The 25,246-nt window shown below is 38.1% G+C and overlaps 1 protein-coding gene across 19 annotated transcripts in view; it reads left to right on the top strand.

Moving 5' to 3' along the window:
• SULF2 (sulfatase 2) overlaps nucleotides 1-25,246 on the top strand; it is a 163,606-nt gene that overhangs the window by 96,624 nt on the left and 41,736 nt on the right. For 18 of the 19 annotated variants that reach the window (XR_008734083.1, XM_055721682.1, XM_055721674.1 and 15 more), the window contains 4 exons: nucleotides 744-991; nucleotides 6,600-6,839; nucleotides 21,200-21,351; nucleotides 24,805-24,974. Coding sequence is in view for 18 of the 19 variants with exons in the window: in XM_055721682.1 (XP_055577657.1) it covers nucleotides 817-991; nucleotides 6,600-6,839; nucleotides 21,200-21,351; nucleotides 24,805-24,974 (737 nt within the window). In the remaining variant the exon portion in view is untranslated. Of the gene's footprint in view, nucleotides 1-96; nucleotides 192-743; nucleotides 992-6,599; nucleotides 6,840-21,199; nucleotides 21,352-24,804; nucleotides 24,975-25,246 lie in introns of those variants that run through there. The other variant, XM_055721684.1, reaches the window with a different exon arrangement.

The following is a 25,246-nucleotide window of genomic DNA, read 5'->3' as shown; positions in this document are numbered from 1 at the left end:
ACATTTGCAGTAATGGGCCTTCAAATGCGTTCATTAATAATAATTTTATTTTTTTTAATTAATCTTGGAAACCAACAGAAATGCTGAAGGGATATCACGCTAATGATTCTAACATCAAAGCTCTAGTAGACTTCAAACGGTATCATGCCATAGTTCCAAGATCTGGGCAGCTCTGCACTCTAATGAAATTTGTAAGTTATATCAGTGTGTAACAAGTTTCTATCTGAGGATCCTCTGTGAATTTTCAAACGTGTTGTTAACTTGGTAGATTTTACCACAGTCCTGTTTGAAAATGTGGATAGACGTGGGGGGGGGAGGGGAGGTCTTGAGCATCTGCATTTTTGATGAAGTAAACAAAAATGTCATTTTGAAACATCCCAGAACCTTAAGGAAGAAAATCGCTTTTTATATGTATCAAAACAAAAGTGAGAGTTTGATACCGTGCTAAATCCTTGAACTTCCTGCTAAGTTTAAGCATAGAGCAAAACTTCATTGCCTACGTTGGTAACAGCTTATGAACTGTGAATTTTTCAAATTTCTGCTTCTAGCTGGCACTAGAAAAACATTCCGTTGTTTTGTCATTGTGTGGTTGGGATTTTTTGTGGGGTTTTGTTTTTGTTTTACTTAGGAGTTAGATTATTTCAAGTATATTGCTTTTCACTACTTCGAAGAGAACCATGCTGTTCCTTGGGGGGCAGGGGGGTCAAGGTATAAATAAATACTTGTTTCCCTCTCCCTTATAGGAGACCTGCAAACAAAAAAGAAATAGAAGCCATTAACCTACCTTGTTCAGAGAGAACAGTAAATCAGCACAATATGGCACAGCATAGTATTGTCCTTGGATTATTCATGATGACTGTTTTATCACTGTTGGATGGAAGTTCAGCTTTCCTGTTAAATCAGCGTCTGAAGGGAAGATTTCAAAGAGACCGTAGAAACATCCGCCCAAACATCATCCTTGTTCTTACTGATGATCAGGATGTAGAACTTGGTAAGAGCCCAACATAAGGAGAATTTTAGCTAATTAGTATGGCACTGCTTTTACTTGAAGCTAGGTTCTTGCGTTCAAAATAATTACCTTTTTTTTTTTTTTCAGTGTGAAAAGTGATAGGAAGAGCAAGTAGCAGAATTGTAAACTTACCCTTATGTAGAAAGTATTTTCTGTCTGCATGCAATTCAGGGACAGCAGAAATTAGTCTCAACTTAAACTGTCAAACTTCCTGTTTCTGTGGAAACGTGAGATTCCTGCCTATCTGTCTTCATCTAGAGACCTAAACTATGCTTCGGGCAATTGCAAGTATAACCAGGGAAGCTACATGCCAAAGCAGTAGGTTTAAATTCATAACTGATTATTGCACCATGTAATTACACAAATTTTTTTGTGTAATTGCAGGCATTCATTACATAGACAATTTTAATTTTAATTACTTAAATGTTACCTAACATAGTCGTACTATTCTTGGTATTGTCCATTTAGATGTCTAGTTAATTACTGACCGAAATCACTTAGTATGAAAAGGTTCTACTGTGTTATTCAGCCCTGTGTTAATTGTTGAAGAAAGGAGATGAAGATTAAACATATGCTTTGCCTAATGATTTGGAATAATGAATTAACTGCCGGATTTTGGGGGTTGTTCCGTTACCTGAACAAGCTTGTGTTTACCAAATGTTGTCTGTAGTTAGGAGAAGCTATTAATACAAACCAGTTTACATTAATAATTTTGCATCAGAAATATGCTTTTAAGTGAGTATAATAAAGCTTGCACCATCTGAAAGATGAGAGCTTGTGCATGTATGGTCTGGTGGGTTTTTTTGACAGTTACTGGATCAAATTTCTAGTATGGATGAGAAAAATGGGAAAAGAGACCTCACAGAAGGAAGAGAACACAATAGTAAAGTTAGTCAGCTTTTATTACTTCTACACTTACTCATCCAGTTGAGAAGTTAATCACAGCATCATGGCAGCATTCTTACAGATGCTACAGATGATAAAAAGTAATGCTTTTTATCAGTATTACTGCATGTCTGCAGCATCACAGATGTCAGATTCTTCTCAAAGATGGTGAGAAAGCCTGTTATGTCCATAACCCCACCAAATACAAATGCAATTCAAATTAGTAGGATCAGAAGATGATGTTGTTGTCATCACTTTTTTTTTTTAAATGGTTATTTGGATCACAAGTAAAGTAGTTTCAATAATGTATATCCAAAAGAACCAAAGTACATTATCTTGCAGTCTCAGAAGGTGGTCCTAAAAAATTTATCATCTTCTATTTTATGCTAGCCTGCTTGTTTCTGATGCAATTGTCTAAGTCCTTTGGGCAGTATATTTCTCTTTGATAATCTGATGCTTTCCAATTTCAAGCATAATAGGCATGTGTCCATACAAATTAGGGTCTAACTAGGGAAAATCCATTTGATGAAGCTGAGATTTGATATTCGTCATTTGCCACTAATGGCTTTGTGAGACCCAATATTTGTTTGAATTAATTTTTATTCTTGTCTGTCGTCTGGTGACTTGTCCAAGTTAATCAACATTGCCATTTGTGGGGATTGTGGTTAATGCATTTAAGGAAGATGGAAACAAGATGTGAATTACAAATAAAGCTAAGGAAAACTTGGAAGCAATGACAAGGTAGCAGAGAATGCTGTGCATAACTGTAAGATTTCATCTGTTTCTAATAATATTGTGTAACTGATGGGTGTTGTAGCTTTTGTTCTTTTGTGGCTACCTTTGAGACAAAAGGGAAGACAAGACAATACAATCTCAAGTCCTCTTAACAGCCTTTCCTTTTTTAATTTTAGATAGATCTAACAACGTACCAGTAGCAGGTGGAGTTTACCAGAAGGAGAATGTTGTCCTTTCAGGAAAGGAGTACAGCTTTTCTATTATTTTTTTCCCTTTTTTCCCCCCCTCCCCTTTTATTTTATAAATTTGCACTGTTAATTGTGAGTTTCACTTGGGAAACCAAATCTCAGCCTTGTATTGAAAAAACAAAGAGACTGATGTGGGGCTGATGAAAAGGATGCAGAATCTCCAGGTCAAGGGAGAACGAGTGTATATTGTAACAGATACAAATAGGAGAAGACAAATGAGAACACTAAGAACTACTGAAATACATACTTGATTGACTCTAATCAAAACAGTTATACTGACAAGCAAAATATAAAGAAGAGGAATATACTGATGAGGAGAAAGAAGTAATTGGAAATAAAGAACTTCCCCCCCCGTCCCGTCCCGTCCCCCTTAGAGCCATTTAAGTCCAGGTTAGTATAATGGTGATGTACTCAGCATCTCCAGTTTATTTAGGTTTGCCTACCATATTACTATGGTTTTACAAGCCAGCTTATTTCATAAACTTATAGTTGGAGAAAGATCTGATTATTTAGAAGATACTTCAGCCATGTTAGAGAAATCTGAGTGAGAGGTGATTTGTATGTTCCTACGTCTTCCTCTGAAAATCTACAAAAGTGGCACATAAGATAATTTTTCTTAGTTATCATACGTGGAGATTAGGGCCTTAAACCTTTGTTAAAATTCAGCATGAGGAGAAAACAAGGAAATGAAGATGTGAAAAGGGTATCTAATGTGGTTCGAATAGGATAAAAATAAAAGGCTTTAGGGGACAGTTAATTAACATTGTGGGGTTCAGTTAACTTACCTGCATATGGACATCTCCTCTTAAATTGTACTTCAGAGTCGACTGAATGACTTAGGAGTTAATGCAAGTTCTTAACAGCTGAAGCTCCTGAAAACCCATGTAAACTATGGCCTCTGACAACAAGGCACAACTATTGGGAAAGTCAATATTATTTCATAAACAACTGGTATATTTTCTCCATTAATATTAGTGAAAATGTCAGCCTTATCCCTAAAGTGAACTGAGAAGACATACTAAGCAAAGTTAAGGATACCACACACATCTCAAGTGGAATTTCAACCTAGCTTTTGCATCACTTTGCTCAGGGAACAGCTTGAATGCATCAAATTGATTAAACTTTCATATTTTCACAGTAGTCCAACAGATTATTTTTTAATAGTGTAGAAATTTCACATTTAACTACTAAATTACTTTTATTTAGTATCGGTGGGTTTAGACAGGTAACAGAACATTTTCGGAATTAAATAGTGAAACTTCAAGGCATGACTTCCCTTGGTACATCCACTAATGAAACTCTAGAAGGTTTTCCAACTCCAGAGGTGATTTGGTGAGGTTCCAGTTGCTGATTAACACATAACTAATCTTCTGCTACGGAAAGACCAATTTCTACTTTTTCTCACAATTCTATGTTTGTATTGGAGGCAAGCTGAAGAAAATAAGTTTTGGTTGGCTGGTTTAATGCTGTTTAAAATATTTAAAGCTGGCCTATTTAAGACTGTACAGAAGAGAATGCTGGGTTTTTACCTTCCACTGATCTGTCACTCTCTATTAGTTCTCAAGCTGGGGAAGCGGATTAGATCATATGTTTTTGTATTAAAGACTGTTGATATATAGGACCTTGTCATTACAGCAGTTTTATTAAAGAAGGTTACTGTCCCCAAGGGGAGTCTTAACATGTACTGTTATTTGTGCACAGATGCCTCTGTCATTTAAAGGCATTGTTAAATTGTGTTTTAATATTGGGATGACAAAACATTCTTTCAGTCTGTCTATTTATGCTTGGGCTAGCTCATAAGACAGCACAGAGGAAACGGCCACAGTTTTCAGGCTCACATAATGTATAATCGACTGATATAATTGTTAACTGGTGGTGTTAGTGCCTTTGTAGTGCCTTTGAGCACTAACACCCATCCTACAGTTACAGAAACAAAAAATCTTGCTTTCTCCAGGAACTTCTTTTTGAATATGTAAAGTTTAGGAAGTTCTACAGGTGGAGTGCAATAACCTGTCTTGGTTCTTGTCACAAAATGGTATGACATAGATGTCATCTGACCTGAGAAATGCACAAACAAATTTTTAATTTTTTTTTATATTCATTCCAATAAAATGATCTCAAGAAAACTAATACCATGGCAATTTTTTAGGTGAAGTGACCTACAGTAGCAATTAGCCATCCTTCATGGTGCCAGAGAGTCAGATTTCATATGTGGCTTATGACCATTTTCCCTCTAGGTTTTGACTCCTGGTTATATCAATGTGCCCTGTATCAAACCGACTTACTGTTGCAATTTCATAATGAAATCCTTGCCTAAAGAGCTTAGAAGAAACCTAAATCCATTATTGACAGAAACAACATACAGTTTGTGCCAGATGGTTGCAGGATGCATTGATTAAAGCTGAACTATTAACCCAACTCACCCTCGCGTAAGTTAGCCCCAACCCTACTCCAGCATGAGCCCATACCTTCATCTCCGTGTTGTCTGTTGGCTTTCCCTGCTCATAACAAGAAGGGAGGGTTGGTGCTGGAAACGTTCACTCTCCTTTGCAAGCTCATGCTGATGACGGGTACTTTGGAAAATGGAAATTCTTCCTAGATCAGTATAACTCATTCTGATGAGGGACACTAAAGTCTTCTTTTCTTCTGATCCTTGGTGTTTCTGCGTGCAGGAGGAACTTTGGTATGGATCCACATTTCTCTAGGTGTATGTCTATGGTAAAGACCCAGTCTTTGTCCAAGGCCTTTTCTTAAATAGGAAACAGAACAGCCATTTGGCAGCAGTGGGGCTTTTAGTAATTGTTGGCAATAAGACTTTTACTCCCGTTACCCCAATTCATCCAAGTCCCTGCCAATTAAACTTGCTTGTTTGTTTTTAAATGATGGTTATAAATTACACGGTGTTACCTGTCCCCAGTAGTCATCTAAAAATCTGATTCTGCAGAACCAAGCCCAAGAAAATCTAGAGAATTTTAGGTAACAGTTGTCAAAACGGATCAGGTGGGTAGATGGAACTCTGTGGGATTGTTATGGAAATTATTACGAGGGCTTTACTTTGTCTTTGGTTCAGTGCAAGTTACAGAAATCAATACCTGCTAATACCTCACATTAGGGAAAAGAACGTTTTATCTAGAGAACAACTCTAGCAGACCCTGCTTGAGCAGGGGGTTGGACTAAATAATCGTCCAAACTCAATGGTTCTGTGATAACAACCCTCAGCAGTTTGAGGAAGGCTGGCACAAAAGGCATCAGGCATCCTCTGAAACCAGGGATTAAATAATGCCTCAGGAGTACGCAAACTTTGGTCAGGGTTGCTGCACAAAGTTAATTTCACCCTCAGGCCACATTGTTTCAGCCTAATTCACACTGGTTCTTCCCTTTAACCTACTGGAACAGTACTAGTTGCTCCAGAAAGGCTGCACAGATGGTGCAGATCGTTACAGTGGTAAATCTTGAGCTTAGAGAGAAATAAAAAAGCATTATGATCTATGTCAACAGATTTGAGTCACATCTTGATTTAGGACATCATATTTGGTCCTTAAAACAATGGGAGAACTTCACTAGAGGGGGACAGAATAATCTTGGATTTGGGTTCGCTATGAGATGACAGTGCCCTTACTACCTGCACTTCATTCTGGTCTCTGATGTAACATGTGAGCACTCTCTGTTAGCTCTTGTGACTGAAACAAGAAAATAATTTTGAGATGGTTTCCTTCTTCCAGGTTCTATGCAAGTGATGAATAAAACAAGGCGGATCATGGAACACGGAGGTGCTCATTTCATCAATGCCTTCGTGACAACACCCATGTGCTGCCCATCTCGCTCCTCTATTCTTACGGGGAAGTACGTCCACAACCACAACACTTACACCAACAATGAGAACTGTTCTTCTCCGTCCTGGCAGGCTCAGCATGAAATACGTACGTTTGCAGTATACCTCAACAACACAGGATACAGGACAGGTAAGATCAAGGCTGGCTCCATCTGAAAGCTTCCTTGGAATTCTTGGTGCAGTCTCTAACACATAAAATATTTTAAATTGTTCTTGTAATGGACTGCAGCAGTGCAGAATGCTAAAGCTCCAGTCTTGCGTGTAGGTTTAGCTTCCTTGCGCTTTTACTTGAGGAAATTTAAAAAAAAACCAACAGCTAAAAAAGCTATGACTTTTTCAGAAGCTGGGAAGGATAAAATAATGTGTATGCTTGAACTGAAGGCATAGCGCATGTAGAATATGCCCTGCAATTGCCTGAAGTGCACAGAACAGACAAAAAAAATGCTATGGAAAGGAATTGGCGATTTGAATTTTTTGTAAAACAGGTACGTTATCAAACTAAGACTACAAGAGAAACGACTGCTCCTTTTGTGCTTGAGGCAGAGCTGTCAACTGGATTGGTTTCTCTAGACAATCCATTCCCAAAAGGTGTTTTAAGTAACAACAGAGGAATCATTGGCAAGATCAAATGTACTCCTGAGAAACAAATCATCCTCTTTGCATGCAATGCTCCCTAGGAATAAATAACCTGTAGAAAGGATTTCAGAAAATATGTAGCACGTGTTTCACACCTCTTTCCATCTTTCATTCTCTGAACATGAGATTTAAGTCCTTGCCCGTTCCAGTGTTTTTGTTACTTTTCTTGCTAATGCCTTTTGTCATGATGAGAAACAGGCATAGACCTGGTTCTATTTGTGTTATTTATAATACATATTACAGCATTGTACGGTAGTTGTTATTGATAGTATAAGTTTTTTTTCTTTGAATTTATAGTATTTGAGGCTTCCAGAAACTTGAGTAACTGTAACAAGATCATTATTTTCTTTTGAACTATTCACATGAGTTTTAAATGTTACTGCTGCAAAGTCTTGGTCTTAAAACAAATAGGTAATTTCCTTGTTTTGTTTTTCTAAAATAAAGACCTGTATTAATCTGGAAAGAAATAAATTAGGGGAAGTGCACATACCTTCTTTTTTGGTTGCTGTTTCCCTCCATTTATTATTCCTGGCACTAATGCCAATGAGCATATGAATACCATGCCAAGGTTAATGTTTTATTCTTCGTAGGTTATTTGTTTTGTGTTTATTGATGTTTTTCTATTGTAATAATTTTTATATTTAGTGACTATATTTCGAGCACCTGCAATTTGTACTGACTTGCATATAGCTATTGCAAGTGTCCTGGTATTCATGTTTTACATTTTTACATTAGCTTAATGTTTAAATTTACACCCGAGATTTTAGTAAATCTATATTACATTTTCAGTCTACCTCTCTTAATTTGCAAACTAAATTTATTAGAACACACTGAAATAGTACTTTTACAAGTACAAAGCAATCTTCAGGTGTAAATGAGATTTTCATTCATGTAGTTAAGTGTGATACATTATTACACAATTTTAAATGGAAATTGCCGTCAATGGGGGCTGGTGTTCATTTCTGATCTCCAGTTAGTCATGAGTTATCCACTATGAAGGATGCCAGCAGTAAGAAAGTATTTTTTATCTTTTTCGGGTTTTTTTTCCTTTTCAAAGATCTGATCGGATTTACCTGCTTCAGAAACAGCAGGAGATTGTACTTCAGAACATTGTTCACTCAGTTTCTCAAATTTCAAAAGTAACCTGCTAAGGAGAGTATTTTGGAGATTATGAATACCGTGTCTCTGAAACGGGGAGTCCTCCTTGAATGCGACTGCAGTGAGCAGAGGAAGATCTGGAAGCACAGTTCATTTTATAGGTGCTTTTGGGGGGCTGGTTTTTGGGTTTATTTTTTTGAGGTCTGTGTCATTACTGGTTTGCCAAGCAAATGTACAGCTTAGCTTCTTGATCCCTCTTTTTTCCTTTTTTTTTTCTTATTTTTTGGTTTGAAGAATTAAAACAGGCCATGGGGAGTAAAGCCTTTTGAGGCTTGCTTTTATATTTAAGTTCACAGCCTTGGAGTGAGAAAGCTATTATTTTGGAAGGGACTTTGGTTTTTCTTTTAATTCATAAGCCAGGCCTTCTCCCTGGGTTTTTGCCTTCTCTTTTCTCTTTTGTTTAAACTTGAAGGAAGAAAATGTACTGTCCTACTCCACTTAACCTTCCCTCTGGTTTTCTTTTCTGCCATTTGTTTCACATCTCCTTGCCCTCTTCTCTGTTCGCTGTCATCTCCCTGTGGGACGATTCTGCAAAAGGTGATTCTCCTGCAGAGTGCCCTTTCTGTGTGTAGTATTCTCCCTGTGGCAGTGGCATTTGTGGTTTGGATCCATATGGCTCTCGTGCTGTTGCTGATGCCTTTGGGAAGTGTGCGGGTGATATGCGGGCAGGAGGGAGCAGTGAAGTGCAGGTTTCTCTTGCACGAGCTGCTAGGAAAAATAGGAGATGAGATGGAAAAGGTGTGACGTCCCTATCATTGTTTCTCAGTTTCAGCCGTGGTTGTCAGGTTTATATTTTTCAACTTGGGCACTTCAGAAAGTTTGACCAACTTTGTTAGGCACTGGACTTGGCAGAGTAGAGATGAAAGAAAGGGGCTGAACTGGGGGGAAGTTTTGTCTCTGGCTTTAACTGTCAGGCTTTCAACTGTGATGCACAGGGCTCACTGTCCCTTTCTGGGGGGATCGATTCAAATCAATACCGTGACAATGCAAAAGATGGGCTTTCCTTCTGCACTGGAAGCCGTAGAAGCAGTAGGTGCTACAGGTACGTCTTCCTCTGCGTTAATCGTGAATAGCGACTGGAAGGCTGTGTTCTCATTACAGAGCTGCCAGGCAGCCAGCTCCCAGTCTCAGTATAGTAAGCAACTGGTCCAGTTTTGAAGAGCTTCTCACGTCATTGTTCTACTACATACTGTGGGAAATTAGGCAAGAAAGACAATTTATGTAAACAAACCAAGTCAATTGATGAATTAATCTTTAGAAAAGTTAGTGTAAGCAATGTCTGAATCATTACTAACTTAAAATAGTAGATGCTAGTACTCATCTTGGAGCAGGAGATGATTAGAATGCAAAAGAAACAAAGAGATCCTGTGACAAACATTTCTGAATGTCAGGGAATTTCTCTGCCAAAGGTTCCTGTGTAAACATTTACAGAAAAAAGGTTCTGTTTTCCATGAACATACACATCTCTTTCTGTGAGACAGCTTTTAAAATGCACAATGCATTGCTGCATGCTTGGGTCCTGCAGCAACAAATACCAAGATGTTTTATGGGAATACAGATTTAAACTTTCCCTTAGACATTACTTAATGAGAAAAGCTTCTCTTTTCCATTTGCCTGGCTGGCTGAAAGATTAGGTCTTAAAATTGGTGACTGATTCCAAAATATTTTGTCAGCCTTATCTGCAGTCAGGAAATGAAAAGACATGTTTATCTTATTAAATTCAACAGAATTAGGTATGGTGGGCCAAATGCAGCCTGGCAGAAGGACACTTTTGCTTCAGTGAATCTTCTGAGAGAGTTCTGTTAGTTTATGTTAGGGCTTAATGGGGCTCAGTATGCAGCAAATGCAGTTCACATTTTGGCTAACTTACCCCCGTTGTTCCTGTTGAGCAGTACCCTATAGCACAGCTAACCCTCTTCAGTTAAATGAACCTATTAACAAAGGAAAAAGCTGCTATTTGTATGGTAATATATCCATATCTCACTCTGATGGTTAGTCCATACTTGAATTATGCAGAGAATTAATAAATGTCATTTTGCACCAGTCGTGTGTTTTGAACCTAGAGAAAAGTCATTGTGGGAGGTCCATCTCTGCCATTATAAAAATTTTCTTGGGAATAAAAGTAATAATCATTCTTAGCACTTTCACGGGGCTTTACAGTAATTAACTAATGAATTCATTAAAATTCAGTGACAATCTTCCATTTCCTCCCATTAATTTTAGACTAAGAAGATACAGTGGCTGACTGCATTCAAATAATTATTTTTCCACTTCACTGTCTGAGCCTTTGACATTTTAAAGTGATTTTAACATTGAATTGTAAGGAAGAGGAGAGAGGCTATTGGTAAATGTTTATTAAAGGAGGAATGAACCTGAAAAATATGTGACCAGATTTTAATATCTAAATACATGCCAGGAGAAGAATTCTTAGATTACCAGTTCCCTGCTGTAGAGTTTGCTGTCCACAGTAGTTGCTGGTTGCTATTTTTTATTACAGAAATACTTAAAAACTTAACTGAAGTTGATCTCTGTGTATAATTGTTTTGTAGGGAATAATTGGTGACCTAAAGAGTCAAAGGGTAGACAGAATAGCGAAGTACTTTCTACAAGGTCGCATGCAGGTGAAGAGCAACATTAAGAAGAGGTACAAGTTTTGATTCACACTGCAGTGTCCTAGCTAGTATGCCATGCTGTACTACTTCTTTGTCATGCTACGTGCATATAAAGGAAACAGATTATCCAAGTCAGAGTAACATGCTATATGCAGGGCTTTTGTAAAAAAGAGAAAAAAGAGAAAAAAGAAAAAAAAGGAAAAAAAAAAAAAAGAGAAAAAAGATGTTTACCCATAGTAAACGTCTAATAAAAAAAGAGAGCTTTTGTAGCTGATGAAGAAATGAAGGCCACTTTTAAAAATAATAACCAAGTGATTTAAGAGTCAGACTTAATTTTTAGAAGTGATTCGCACGAGTAGGCACTGTAGTGTTACAATATTCCCCTCCAAGACATCTAGGTCACTTTTCAAAACTGGGTATCAGGTTTCTGAATTATTTATCTTGAAGGTAAATGAGTTTCCTTGGATCTTTTGCTCTATATAGAAATACTATCTTAGCAAGGTCTGTCAGGTTATATCCATTAGATGGTTTGACACCATTGGACTTGAAAATGGTGTGGAAGAAAGATTCAGCACAGTAGCTGTATCACGATAGCTGTTGTTGTAGAAGGAATCTGTGCTGGAAAGGACTTAAGAAGAGTCCAGATGTATAGCCCAAATCCACTGACTCTGTCCGTGCTACTACTTCTGGCAGGCTTGGTCCATGGCAGTGAATTACTGAGCTGGAATATCCTGCAAATATTCTGAAGAATGACATTTTCAAACAAAAGACAGTTCTGGATTTCCTGCTTTGTGTGTGTGAAAGACTTTTGGTTTGGTTGTTTTGTTTTTTCTTTTTTCTTCCTCCACTGCCCCCTGGCTCTAATCCCTCTCCCCCCCCCCCCCCCCCCCGGCTCTAACTTCAATTCTATGTCATAAGTTGGTTTCAAGTCAGACATGCATGTATCTTTTCCTTATGTTTCTTTGAATTGAGTTCTAAGCATCGATAACTTCACTTTAACCATAATGTAGAATTTAAAATGAGCACACAGTAAGCAGAGCTGTGGTCTCCTGAGGATTAGGTAGAGGTTGTAAAGTGAAATTCATCTATACAGCTACTGTTTCATCACCTGTCTTGTGCATGTAGTTTTACGTTATTTAATGCACATTTTAACTGTCCTGAAGAGAGGCATATATACACTTCTGTGAGTAACTCCCGGAGTAAAATCCACAAGATAGCCCACAATCCAATGAAACTTTCCCAGGAGTCTGAGATGAAGGCATCCACAACTACAGAAATAATCCAATGTCTGCGGTTCCCTTATTTCCAGTCGTATTTTGTTTCTTTCTTACCTTCTCTTATTTCTTCCCCTAAATCTATCAGTTTTCAACATAAAATGTTGTATATTTTGAGAAACACCTCATCTTTTTTGTTCCCCCACTATAATGTACTCTTCTCATAGGATGCCGTTTCTAGCATTTGAAGTGTAATGGCTTTGTCATACTGATTTATCATTTCAAGCAAGAAGTAATTCATAGCTTGAAATGTCTTCAGAAATAGGATCTCTATTTCATAGCATTCAAAACAGCTAAAACCTAAACAGAGTATTTGCACATTATGAAAATAATTTTTAAATCTTTGTTAGTTTAGGTCTTGTAGGATAGCAGTACTTAGAAAATAAAAGAACTATTGGCTTGTTAAGTTTTTCATCTTCCAGTGCCATTTGTGTTCAATATTAGGTAACTTATCAGTCAAAAATGAGAAGAGGTTCCCTCCTTCTTACTCCAATTTAAGATCTTTTGTTTTATCCAGCTAGCAATTTAAGTTCTTATAAAATTTTCTGGCGTTCCCTTTTTCTTTGCTTTTCTATAATGCTGGGGTTTTTTCGCTGAAGTCTTTCAAAATGATCAAATTGAATTTAGTAATGTAATTTACTGAATACAGTTTTCTTAATTTGTCTTTCCTATATGCCTGAAGGTGTGAGTGTTCGGTGTGGCCCACATGGTTATATACTTGCATTGTACACCAGTGATACACCATTTAGTGGGCACTGGAAAAGCTTAGTGATATGGAAGTTCCAAGATAGAACAATAAGCTGTATTCCATCTTTTAGTAAAGTACATAGGAGAACGGTGATGATTTCAAAGCCTTACCAGTGCCTACAATGTAAACTTTGCAGATAGATTCTAATTCCAGTTTTTGGAAGTTGAATTTCAATTTCTTTGAATTTGAACATCCTCATGTCTTTTTGTATGTTTTAGTACTGCCCTGACACCTTTGTCTCGTCTTCCAAATTAGAGATAATAGCACTTCCCATTCTTGTGTATGTTATGCATGGGAGGACTATATATGTTTATGAGATGGATGCATTTCAGGGCTGTAAGGGGTGACTGGTTACTTACCAGAAAAAAAGTGTGGGGTTTTTTTGTTTGTTTGTTTGTTTGTTTTTGTTGGTGGTTTGGTTTGGTTTTTTGTGTCAAAAGTAAAAGGTAAACGTACATACAATAAACTACTGTAGAACGTAGATTACTTCTCTTTCAGTGAATATCTTGTTGAAATGAATTTGGTGGTTATATTGAACCAGGATTGGACTTTTCTTCTAATGGGATTCAGTAAGACTTTATTGTTTTTATTTATGAACTAATTCTTTTAGTAGTGTTCTTCCAAGTTTATTGCTAGGTGGAAAAAACCAGCTTTGTTAAAATGCAGCAAATATATCTTCTTGCACAGCATATCTCACTAGCTCCCTGAAACTTGGCAATCGGCTTTTCTTCAAATCCTATAGAAAAAATGGCTCTAAATGAAATTCTTTTGGAATTGGCCCAAATAGCATGGTGCAGACTTTGCATTTTATTTTAGTAGAGATTCAGCATTAAGCTAGATAAACTTTTGCTTAACTGTTTGTTATTAAAAAAGGTCTGACAATCCACTGTTGGGGAGGTCTTTGATTCTTATGTGTGTGTGGAGGAGGAAATGTTGCATGTGATGAGAGGAGGATAAATCTGGAGTTTAAGATTCTTTTGTGACCTTAATACATAAAAGGGGGGGAGTAATACCCATAGTAAACGTCTAATAAAATTTCTCATTGTTGCGGTGGTTTTGATGTTGGGGAAACATTTTGTGAAAAATCTGGACAGTCAGGATTGGCCACCAAGAAATATGGGCAGGCTGCCTCGTGGTAGTGAGCTGTGTTGTAGAGCAGTGCTCTGAAGCACCCAGCCAGCCAGCACTCGCGCTTTCTCTTGCGCTGCCTCGTTCAGGAAACGATGCTGTTGTGACACACTGTGTCTCCTTGTCCTGAGTTGTAATAAAGATTGATGATCTGAAAATTGCCATTTCTAGATATTTTTCCTTTGACTTTCAGGGCTTGTGAGAGGGCTATTCAGGAAGGTATTTATGCTTTACAGTTCTAGTTGTGCTTAAACTTGTAAGCTGTGCTTTAGGTGTTAGTGAAAGGGGGCTTTGGCCCAACTTCCACTGGGAATTTGCTCACCTGAGAAGGACAAGCAAGATTTGGCTCACCCTTAACATCCTTCAGTTTGGTTCCTTGTTGACCATTTCAGACTATTTGGTTTGAGACCTTTTGTTTTATTTGGCTTCATCTGCTCCCCTTCAGCCAATTCCCCTGATTGATTAAACAGGTCTTGGCACTGATCCTTGGCCACAGCTGAGGAATGTGCAATGCAAATCCAGGAAGAGGAACAAAGGTGTCATAAAGATTACTGTGCATTGCCTTTGTCCTGCTAGATATCAGACTAGTCCCCTGGCATAAGAAGAAAGCCTGTAGGCTTGTCTAATTGCAGTGGTTACCAGTCACTGTACAACATGGTTTTTACAACTGTTACGTTTCATGAATTGTAATGATAAATTTTATTTCATTACAGAGCAGAGCTGTTCATGTAAAGGCTCTTGCCTTCAGTACTACTCTTTTTTTGTCCCTATGGTGGTGGATGGAGCATGTGATTTTCATGAAAATTTTGTGCTATCAGTGTACTTTGGGTTAGAGAAAAACTGGGCCATCATGTACAGTAGACTAAAACAAAATATGTGTGTGTGTATATCCTCAGAGCTCAGTCTTCCTTAGCATCCTGAAACTGATGGAATTGAAGGGATCTGAGAACAAAATGTGGTCTTAAGCCCCTCTTTTGTGCCTTAAAAATCCTCTAACATCTAGGAACTTGCTGTATGTTTTATGTAACCCATTAGATTTACTGCAGTTACTGAAGTATTAATACTAATGCTGTATCTTCTGTCTTTGCAGTAGTGTCATATTGCCTGTTGTCACTAAAGGTGCCAGCTGGGTCTGTTCTGTGCAGGTAACCAGCACTTAGGAGTTACTGATTTTTGGAAAATCTGGTCAGTTATTTTGATATCTAATGAGAACTGATGTCTCTTGAACAATCTTTCCCATGGATCCAAATTTAATACTGAATGACAGATAAGACTGAATTTTATTTCAGAACCCCCGTGCTTCTGCTGTATATCCATTAATTTCACTGGGTTTATTCCATTGTACATTATCAGTTTAGGAGTATGTTTGGCCATCATGTGAATGCAAAGCTGACTTGAATTTTGGGCTGACTGCTTGTTACATGTACTTAGCCATGCTGAGAGTGCTTTAACATCTTCTTTCCTCTAATTGTCTCTTAGAGGACAAAAAGTACTGAAAGTGATTTTTGCTGGATATACAGCAGAATTAAGATGATAAATGCCCACCCCTCCCTTTCCCCGATCTAGAATGAAGGGATTGCTCAAATGTAGCTAATTGTTCAACTTTGAGGTGGGGAAAACTGGTATCAGATACAAACGTGAAGGATTTTGAAGGGGTAAACAAATCCCTATGAGTAACTAAGACTCACAGCTCAAAACCTAATACCTGGAAAGTTTGCTGTTGAAATAGGTCAGAAAAACAGTGCTTTAAATACATCTTTGAAGTACTTAGTGCACAACATTCATGCTTAAATGTAAAGGGTTAATGACTTAAAACATGAATTTAACTTCACAGTCGTAGTGATAAGTGCAGTGCTGATAGGTGGGTGCAGCTAAGTAGCATAAAGGGTATGAAAAGACGATGCCAGGAAGAGGGATGTGTGGTATAAATACTGAGCTTACTGTCCAGGAGTAACAAAAAGCTGTTTTTTACTTTTTCTTAGCTTCAGGATTTATTACGAGAGCATGAATATTTACAGATATATTCCTAAAATCTAAAATCCTGGAATCATGTATATTCAGCTGAAGGTAGGTCTCATAAGCCACCTAGTCCATCACAGGGTCACAGGCTAATTCAGGTTGGTAGAAACCTTGGGAGGTCTCTTTTCCACCACCTGATCAAAGCCTGCCCCAGGCCATGTTGCTGAGGGTTTCAGTCTTGAAAAACACCAAGGATTAGAATTGCAGCGTGTTCCTGAGCAACTGTTTCACTCTTCGACACTTGTCTTTGTGAAAAAGTGTTTCTTTACATCCAGGCTGAACCTCACTTGTTTCAATCTGTGCTGGTTCATTCTTGTTCTCTTGCCATGCACCACCACGAAGAGCCTGGCTTTGTCTTGTTAATGATCTTCCTTGCAGGTGAAAAGGTTATTTGGTCCTCCTGAAGCCAGGCTAACGTTGCTCCATGGAGTATATTTTTCTAGTTCATGGCCTGACTTGGTTTTACATATAGCAACAGCTTTATCCTTCACTGCTTCCCGACAGAATGTAACATAGCAGGAAGTTATTAGCAGTGCTCCTCTCATACGTTCTTTTCATGATTTCCTTCTTTCTTTCTTTAAAATGAACATAAACACTATGATCATGCTGTTAAACAGGTTATTAGTGGAATGGATAAGTGATCTTGGCCAGTAGTTAACAAAACTGTGTCTAAACAGACAACTAACTATGGTCAGAATCCGAGCTGCCAAATCAAGGAAACTGAATGAAAGACGAAAATTCTGTGTCTAAATCTGATCTGGCAGTTCTACACTGGTGAATCTCAGTTGACTTCCACTGCATTCTTGTTTCTAGTTTGAGAACTTGGAAAAGGTCTGTTACATCCAACTCCCTGTGTTGGGCAGTCTGTATGGAGTAAAAAGGGATGAATGATCCCCTGCATCATTTTATTGATGCATTCTGCATTATCTTAGTTTTCCATTTAATGCAGAGTTCTGTGGATATCCTTTGTAGATGCATTTTAGTTGTGTTAACTACTTCTAGGTACATATTAGGAAAAGAATTGGTCTTTTAAAAAAGAGGGGGGGGGGGAACCCAACAAACCTGTAGAGTTTGGTAGGTGATACAGGCAAATGATAGAACTAGCTCCAGTGTTTCCAGTGGTGGTAAATGATGCCTTGATGTCTGTTCTTTTGATTGTGCTTTTACACTACGTTTGACAAAATGCTAGATCTGCTTTTTAAGCAGTGAGCTATGGCCTTGATACATCTGCAGTTGTGGTACGTTCAGAGCAGACCTTTTTATTAACTGATAGCATGGGGAAAATTCTTTCGTGTGCTTGCCCCCCCCTTACAGGCAGAGCTTGAAAAACAAAATCTCTTGTAAAAATTCCACTCTATACCAAAGAATTTTGCAGGTGCTTATCATTGAAGGGTGAGACTGAGAAAAGAACCTTAGAAGGTTATGAACCCCTGCGGAAGTGGAAACAGTGTACAAAGGACTCAATTCTTGCATATCCTGTTTCATGTAGTCTTAGAAGAAACTATGTTGTATGGTATTTAAAGCAAAGGAAAATCACATTCTTAATGCATTTATTAAAAACAGCCACTTCGGATGTTTTTTAATGATCATTTCATAGGCTGGATATAGGAACGTGGCTGAGCATATCAAACAGCAGCCTCTGTGAATGTTTATTAATGAAATCTTGGAGCGGTTTGAAATTGGATGTACCAAAGGCATATGTACTCCAGTGAGCAGCTGTCTCTGGTGGTGAACTAATCTGATGAGGGGGAAAATTATGTTAGAGAGAATCTTTACAATGCAAAATCAAAATCTTTCACCAGCATCGAGAGCTTTATTGTAACCCAATATTTTGTACTGCAGAGGAATGATGTTTAAAACTTTTTTAATAACAAGACTTTAAATGGCTGAGAAGGAGGGGGGAAAGAAAAAGATACGAAATGGAAGATTAGAAACAGCAGAGAGAATTATTTAAGGCACTTTGACATGCATGCAAGATTATAAGGACATCCTGCATGTACAATGGGAGGTATGCAAAAGGTACGGGAAGGAGCTTCCGCCAGACTTTCCTTTAATGCCTCTGCAGAATAACAAAGGAGTAATTCTTTACAGAATGCCTCTTTCCTGAGTTCTTCAGCTGACTCAGCCAAAGGTTTTAGGAATGGACTGGTTCCTGTGAGCAGAAATGCCAAATATATCTCTGTTTGGATATACTATGTTCAGTGGGGGACAAAAGGCTTTGGGCTGCCTTATGCATACCTGCTCGTGCAGGCAGTGGTCAGTGTTTCACAGAATCACAGAACAGTTGGGGCTGGAAGAGACCTCTGGAGACCACCCAGCCCAGCCCCGCACAGCGTCACATCCAGATGGTTCTGGAATGCCTCCAGAGAAGGAGACTGCACAGCCTCTCTGGACAGCCTGTCCCGCTGCTCTGTCACCCTTCAGGTGAAGAAGTTCTTCTTCATATTCAGAAGGAACTTTTTGTGTTTCAGTTTGTGCCTGTTGCCCCTTGGCCTGTCGCTGGGCACCACTGCAAAGAGCCCAGCCCCATCCTCTTGACGCTTGCCCTGAAGATATTTGTAGGCATTGATAAGATCCCGTATCAGTCTTCTCCAGGCTAAACAGGCCCAGCTCTCCCAGCCTTTCCTCAGGAGGGAATGCTCTAGTTTCAATCCTGTGTTCTTTCTTACTAGGACAGTAAAAAAATGTGCATCTGTATTGTTTTATTACATATAATCTTCGTGAGTTGCCTTTCATTCTTTAAAAATGGGAAGTTATTCATAAAGTAAAATAATTTGAGAATGTGTATGTACTGTAGAAATGCAGTCCCTGAGTAATGTGATAGTTTCATCTGCAGTGGAGTAGATGCTGCTTTGTTCATTGCTGCTAGTTTACTTTCTTGGTTAAAAAAGGTGTCATAAGGTAGTTTAGGATACTGAAACAAATTATTTTCTGCAACATGCTTATCGGTTGCTTAACCCTTTTGTAAATGGCTCATCTATAAAACAGCAGAGCACCTTACCTGCTTTTACAAAATATTTTGAAAGCATAGTGTAATTTTAAGGAATTTATTAATTGTGTCCCAATAGAGCCCTCCTCATCTTCTGTGATGTGGATCTTAATTTTATCAGCACTTTCCTCTCTTTCAAGCACTTTGAAAGATCTCAAACATTCGCTTTCTCTTGGCTCACCTTACACATTAATTGAATACATTGAAATTTGCTGAGGAGGATGATTCAAAATACGCTTTTGCATTCTACCTAAGCACTTGGAGTTGGATCTTATGGATATTCAGTGCACAATGTACTTACTCCCTGTGAATTTGTTTAATTCCATTCTATTACTATTTTGCTAATACCATGTTTCCCATTTTTTTAGAAAAGAAAAACACCATCGGGTAGTGACATGGAGCTCTCTTACATACTGTTTTGTATCACTGTTTCTCACTGTGTCTGTCTTTTGGACCAATATTCAGCCTACTGCAAGCAGATGTAAATCCATTGACTTCAGGGAGGCTGGCCCTTATTACAGTGGCTGAAAACCTGTTCTGCTCTACCCACAGCATTGCTCCTTGCATTTATGTAAGCACAAGAAGGTGCAGTATCAGACATTGTAGTCTGCAAGCTTTAAAAAAAAAAATCTTTAAGAACCTGGGAACTGCGAATTGAGTGCTCAAATCCCTTAGGTTATGAGTTGAGGTTTAATCTGAGTCTAAGAACGGAATCTTAGATACTCTGTCACCCTTACAGAAGCACAGAGATCCCCTGATAGATGGCCACTGTGAGATGCTGCACGCATTATGTGCCTCTGGATTAAAAACACTTGTAATGACAAGTGGAACAAGATCTTTGTGCTTAGTCACTATGGTAATGCTAAAATGTATTGCCAGTCCATTCAAAAATTGAGATCTGAGCTCTGATCGTGAAAAGTCAGATGCTGAGTCGCAGTGCAGTGTGCAGACCCAAGAGCAGAATTTTGTCTTTGAGCTTTAAAAAAAGGAGCTAGATGGAATCTTCCAGTACAATTTATCCCATAATTGCACAGTGATGATATAACATATAAACTAATACTGAAAAATATGTTCCTTTAAATTATTTATTTGTTTTACTGGAATAGTGTGAAAACATCATTGGGTACATCGTGTATTTTAGAGAATTTGTAATGTTCTTATAGAAATCTAATGCTTTTCATTTTCCTTAACCATTTTCAGGAAAATAATTTGTGTCTGTACACTTGTGGCTTACAGAGCAAGGCTAGCATACATATAGCTCTTCTGGGAGGATGGCTCAAATGCCTGCCCTGTGTTCTGTAAGAATCCTTGTACTCATTCTGCACTTGTTCTGCCAAACAGGCTGTTTCTTCATTTCTTCTATGCAGCAAGTTTAAAATCTCATCGCATTTATGGTCCTCGTTTGTCATCTTTTCTCCCAAGCCAGCCTCCTGTTAGAGACTTCACTGCTTCTGCCAGTTCCTTAGGTGGAGATGGCTTAAGCGGGTGTAACCAGAATGAAAAATTAGCTGAATTGGGTGATTCAGAGTAGGGTGAGATAATGTGGCAACTGGCGCTATTTTAAGCATTCTCTGTTTTGTTCCTCTGATTCTGAGTATATCAGGCACTAAGGGAAATAAAATGGTAATTGTGGTCCAGATTCTTTCATACGTAGTCAGATTGTAAATCAAAAGTTCTGCATTATGAAGCTCTGAAATAAAGAAACGCAGGCAGACTTAGAACTTACCTTACTGAGGGTTGGACTAGATGGCCTTTAAAGGTCCCTTCCAACCAAAGCTATTCTGTGGTCTCTTATCGTAAATGTATTGGAATGAAGAAAAATCTCCTCTCAGAAGAGACAGAAAGGAAAGAATACAGTTAAATACAGTGTCTTTGAAGTGTTTATGTTACACCTTCTTATGATGCTTTTGCTTTCTCTACCCCTAGCTTTCTTTGGAAAGTACCTTAATGAGTACAATGGCTCCTATGTGCCTCCTGGTTGGAAAGAATGGGTTGGATTACTTAAAAACTCTCGATTTTACAACTACACGCTCTGTAGAAATGGAGTGAAAGAGAAGCATGGATATGACTACTCCAGGGTAGGTCCTCCTGATTTGTTTCTATTTTTACAGCATTTGGACATGACTGTGTGAAAGTTAGGCTTTATGGTTTCAGTCAAACTAAAGAATTCTTCTTGTACTTGGAAGCTGCTACGTGTAACATTAGCTACAACCCAACAGGTGTTGTGTTTGGACTTTTCGTTATCTTCTGTTCTGGGAGGGTCATGTTACTGAAAATACTGCTGGCAGTGATGGAAGCAAACAAAGTGTCCTGAGACTGTAGTATGTATTACGAGCTGAAGATGTGAAAATAGATTTAAATGCTGCATGATAACTACTTCTGTGCTTTGTACTTTAATTATTGTGTGTTGAGTCTGATTCTCATCTGTTCCCTGGTACCAGAACTGACTCCAGTGGAGTTACATGAGCATAAATGAAATAAGAATCTGGTTCGCTCCAGCTAGACACATCTTTTTATTTCAGTTTAAGGAACTTGTTTCACAACCGTAATATGATGGAGAATTCATAATATCTTGGTATATCTTATGGCAATTCTGAATGAGTGGCATATAACTATTAAATGTGTATCTCTGTGCATTGTTACAAGTGCCTATGTTTTTTAATATCCTTGTAAGGATGTTATACCCTGGCCAAACTTACTTAAATGCTTGATAATCTTTGTCAAATGCAGTATAATTTTTTTCCTCATCTAGCACATGTTATAGCTCAAAGTTTCCTGTTTGCAGTCAGGAGTTTGTTTATTTCAGCCAAAAGCGTTACCTTTCCAAAGGGACCTGCTTTTGTGAATTCCTAAAATGGCATGAATTGTCTCAGAAGTAGGATGGTAAATAAAGTTATCCATGAACTGTTGTAGTTTAAGTAGTGTATGACTTAGGAAGTTGACTCACTCTGGACTGATACGAATTTGTAAGGTGTATTTGCTTAACAGGGATTTGGTTTTCTTTCTCTTACTGAGCACAAATCCTGCCTCTTTATTTGTGTTTCATTAGTAATGTGTTTACAGTCAGCTTTTCCTTTTAAAAGGTTGATGTCTGTGTGATTTCTCCTTTCCCCTTCCCTATTTACCATTTTTAATTGAATGTACTTTGTATTGAAAGATAAAACTTAACAGGCTTCTAGGGTTTCCTTTTCTATCACTAGCTGCTATGGGGAAGGGGCAACTGATGTGCAGAATTATTTGTTTTTTGTTTCCCTTCTGATTTGTGAAGAATGAAAGAGCTAATCTTTACAGCCATGTACCAAAAATGTTATGATGGAAATACATCTTACATGGAACAACGTCAGGCGAGTGATTTCACACAGACCTGCTCCCCATTGTACCAAGTAGTCAACAGGGAACTTTATGTTCCAGTATCCTCAGCCCTGTTTTGTGTATGCAATACTTGAAAATGTTTAGGTTTTCATTTGGCTAAGGTTTTCCTAGCAAGGTTGGTAATAAATAAAAAAAGTCGGATGGAAATAAAAATATTTGATAATCTTCATATTCTTGTATAATACCAGCTATGGTAATAAACAGATGATAGTGTGTAGAGCAGAAGCGCTTGTTGATGTTAACACTGGGTTCAAATGAATAAGCAAGCTGAGGTACAAGACTGCTTCTCATCCTTTCCTGCCATTTTCGTTGCTGAAAACCTAATTTTCCAGCAACGAACAATATAATCAGATTATCTTTTAGCCTTATCTACTTGACATAGTTAATATTAATTATGTGCCAGTGGAAAGCTAGAAAAAAACATTACTGATTCTGTTCTCAAAAGCGACTGCTAAGCACTTAACCTCTGAAAATCAGATCTTTGAAAATTCTTGCAGGTTTTTCAACAGGATGTATTCTACTTTCATTTTTCTTGTTTAGTTTCTGCCAATTTTTTTAGATGCATTTTTGTTTTGTATGCATTTGCAGAATCCACTACAACCTCTACAGTTTGGAGCTTTTAAAAAGAAAAAGAAAATCAGTTAAGGGAAATGTTTCTCTTTGGTCTTTTGTCTTGGTAGACACTGGTTTTGCAACGTTGAATTTGAATAATTTTCACTTTGACTAGGTGAAAACCTTCATCTTCAATATGAAATTTGAAAACAATGATCTTGTAACGGCCAAATCAAAGATGAGTTAGTTACTTAAGAAAGTGACCAACCAATTTAAAGAACAGGCACATTTTAGGTAAATGTCAGTGCATTTTTAAGAGTACCCCAGTATTCTCCCTCAGCTGTGAGTGTGATCTCAGGTATTGAAAGTATGTTCAGAAATCAGTTTTGCTCTGGTCTGACTTACTGCACATTCTCGTTCCCCTGCATATGAATGGAGGCCCTTCCCTTAACTTTGATGGAATTATGCCTGTTTACACCTGCTTTCAGGAGTGAAAATATCATGGCAGTAACAGTCATCATCGCGGCAGTTTCATAACAGACATCCCTCACGTTGGGAGCGATGTGTAAAATTATAAATGGAGACTTTGCCAGCCTTGTTCTGGAATTCACAGGAAATGACTTGGGGAAAGTAAATACGGTCAGTGAGAAAGGCTTCCTCTGATGAATGATAAGGTGACTTCTCAGATCAAGGACATGGGCAGTGGTAAAGAGGAACAAGTGTCTGAGCAGCGAACAGAAAGCTGTATGTAAAAGGGGATGCAATCCAATACGTACCACACCTTGTACTTGTTTACTTGTCCAGAGCCAGACTTACGTCTGATTTTGCATTCAGCTGTGACGTGACGGTTATTACTTTGGTTTTTACATGTGCAGTTTCATATCCTACTTGTGTTGGAGGGTTATTTATATCTGCAGCATTTCCTGTGATGCAGCCTAAGAGAGAACATGGCTTGTCATTAAAAATGCTGTCTTCAATCCATATAGCTCCAGCAGATATCAGAAGAATGATAGTGATACTTCTTAGAAAACAGAAAGATAGTCCATATCTTCCAAAGGAAATTTTATTTCTATCAGGTTGTCATTGTGTCTGTAATATTGAATGAAATTTTTGGTCCAGTTAGCCCAACATCTTGTATTTTTTTGACTTCTGGCTCAGAGGGAGGTTAAGTAAAATTAACATCAAGCCATTTGGATTTTCAAAGCACTTTTACGATGTAAGGTTGGACTACAGACCTTGAAGATACTGACACCAAAAAGCAAAGAAATTGACCTGTAATTTTCTATTTTTTTTTATTCATACCTGGTCATGGTATTTAGTATTGTGATTCATTCATAATGTAATTATGCACTCCCGGAAAAGTCCTATCTGATCTTCTGTGTCATCCATTTCTGAGAGGAACCTGTTGCTTTTCATATTTCTAGGCTGTGAAGAAAGAATTATTTGGGTATCATTTTTGAAGCTTTAACATCTGTAACTTACTCCCTCCTCCTTCCATTCTGAGTGAAGTAGTTTCTTATGATACCTCAGACCTCCCCTTCCCATCTTACCCCCCAACTTGATATTATTTTTCAAGGATCTCATTACCCTTTTACTTCTGCTTGCAGGATTATCTAACTGATCTGATTACCAATGACAGTATTACCTTCTTCAGAATCTCAAAGAAGATGTACCCTCACAGGCCTGTGCTGATGGTTATAAGCCATGCTGCTCCTCACGGCCCTGAAGATTCAGCCCCTCAGTACTCGCATCTCTTTCCTAATGCCTCACAACACATGTAAGGAAAACCAAAACCCTTCCATTTCCAGGTTCAGGAGTATAGAAGTCCTGGGTACTTCTGGGGGAGCAATGTTTGCGTTGTAATAGTCTTGGCGTAAGTTTGTCACGAATGTATAAGAAGAGCTTTGAGATTTAGGGGTTGTGTTACCTCTTTAGACTAGTAAAAGTACCTTGAGAATGGCTACTGCATCTGGAGCTCAGATTTCTATAGCTCACTGAAATGAAAGAATCACGTTGAATTCATTGGACATTGTTGTAACCTGTTTGGGA

Source organism: Falco cherrug, chromosome 10 (assembly GCF_023634085.1).
Source record: "Falco cherrug isolate bFalChe1 chromosome 10, bFalChe1.pri, whole genome shotgun sequence".
NCBI lineage: Eukaryota > Metazoa > Chordata > Aves > Falconiformes > Falconidae > Falco > Falco cherrug.
This window is presented reverse-complemented; position numbering and strand designations above follow the sequence as displayed.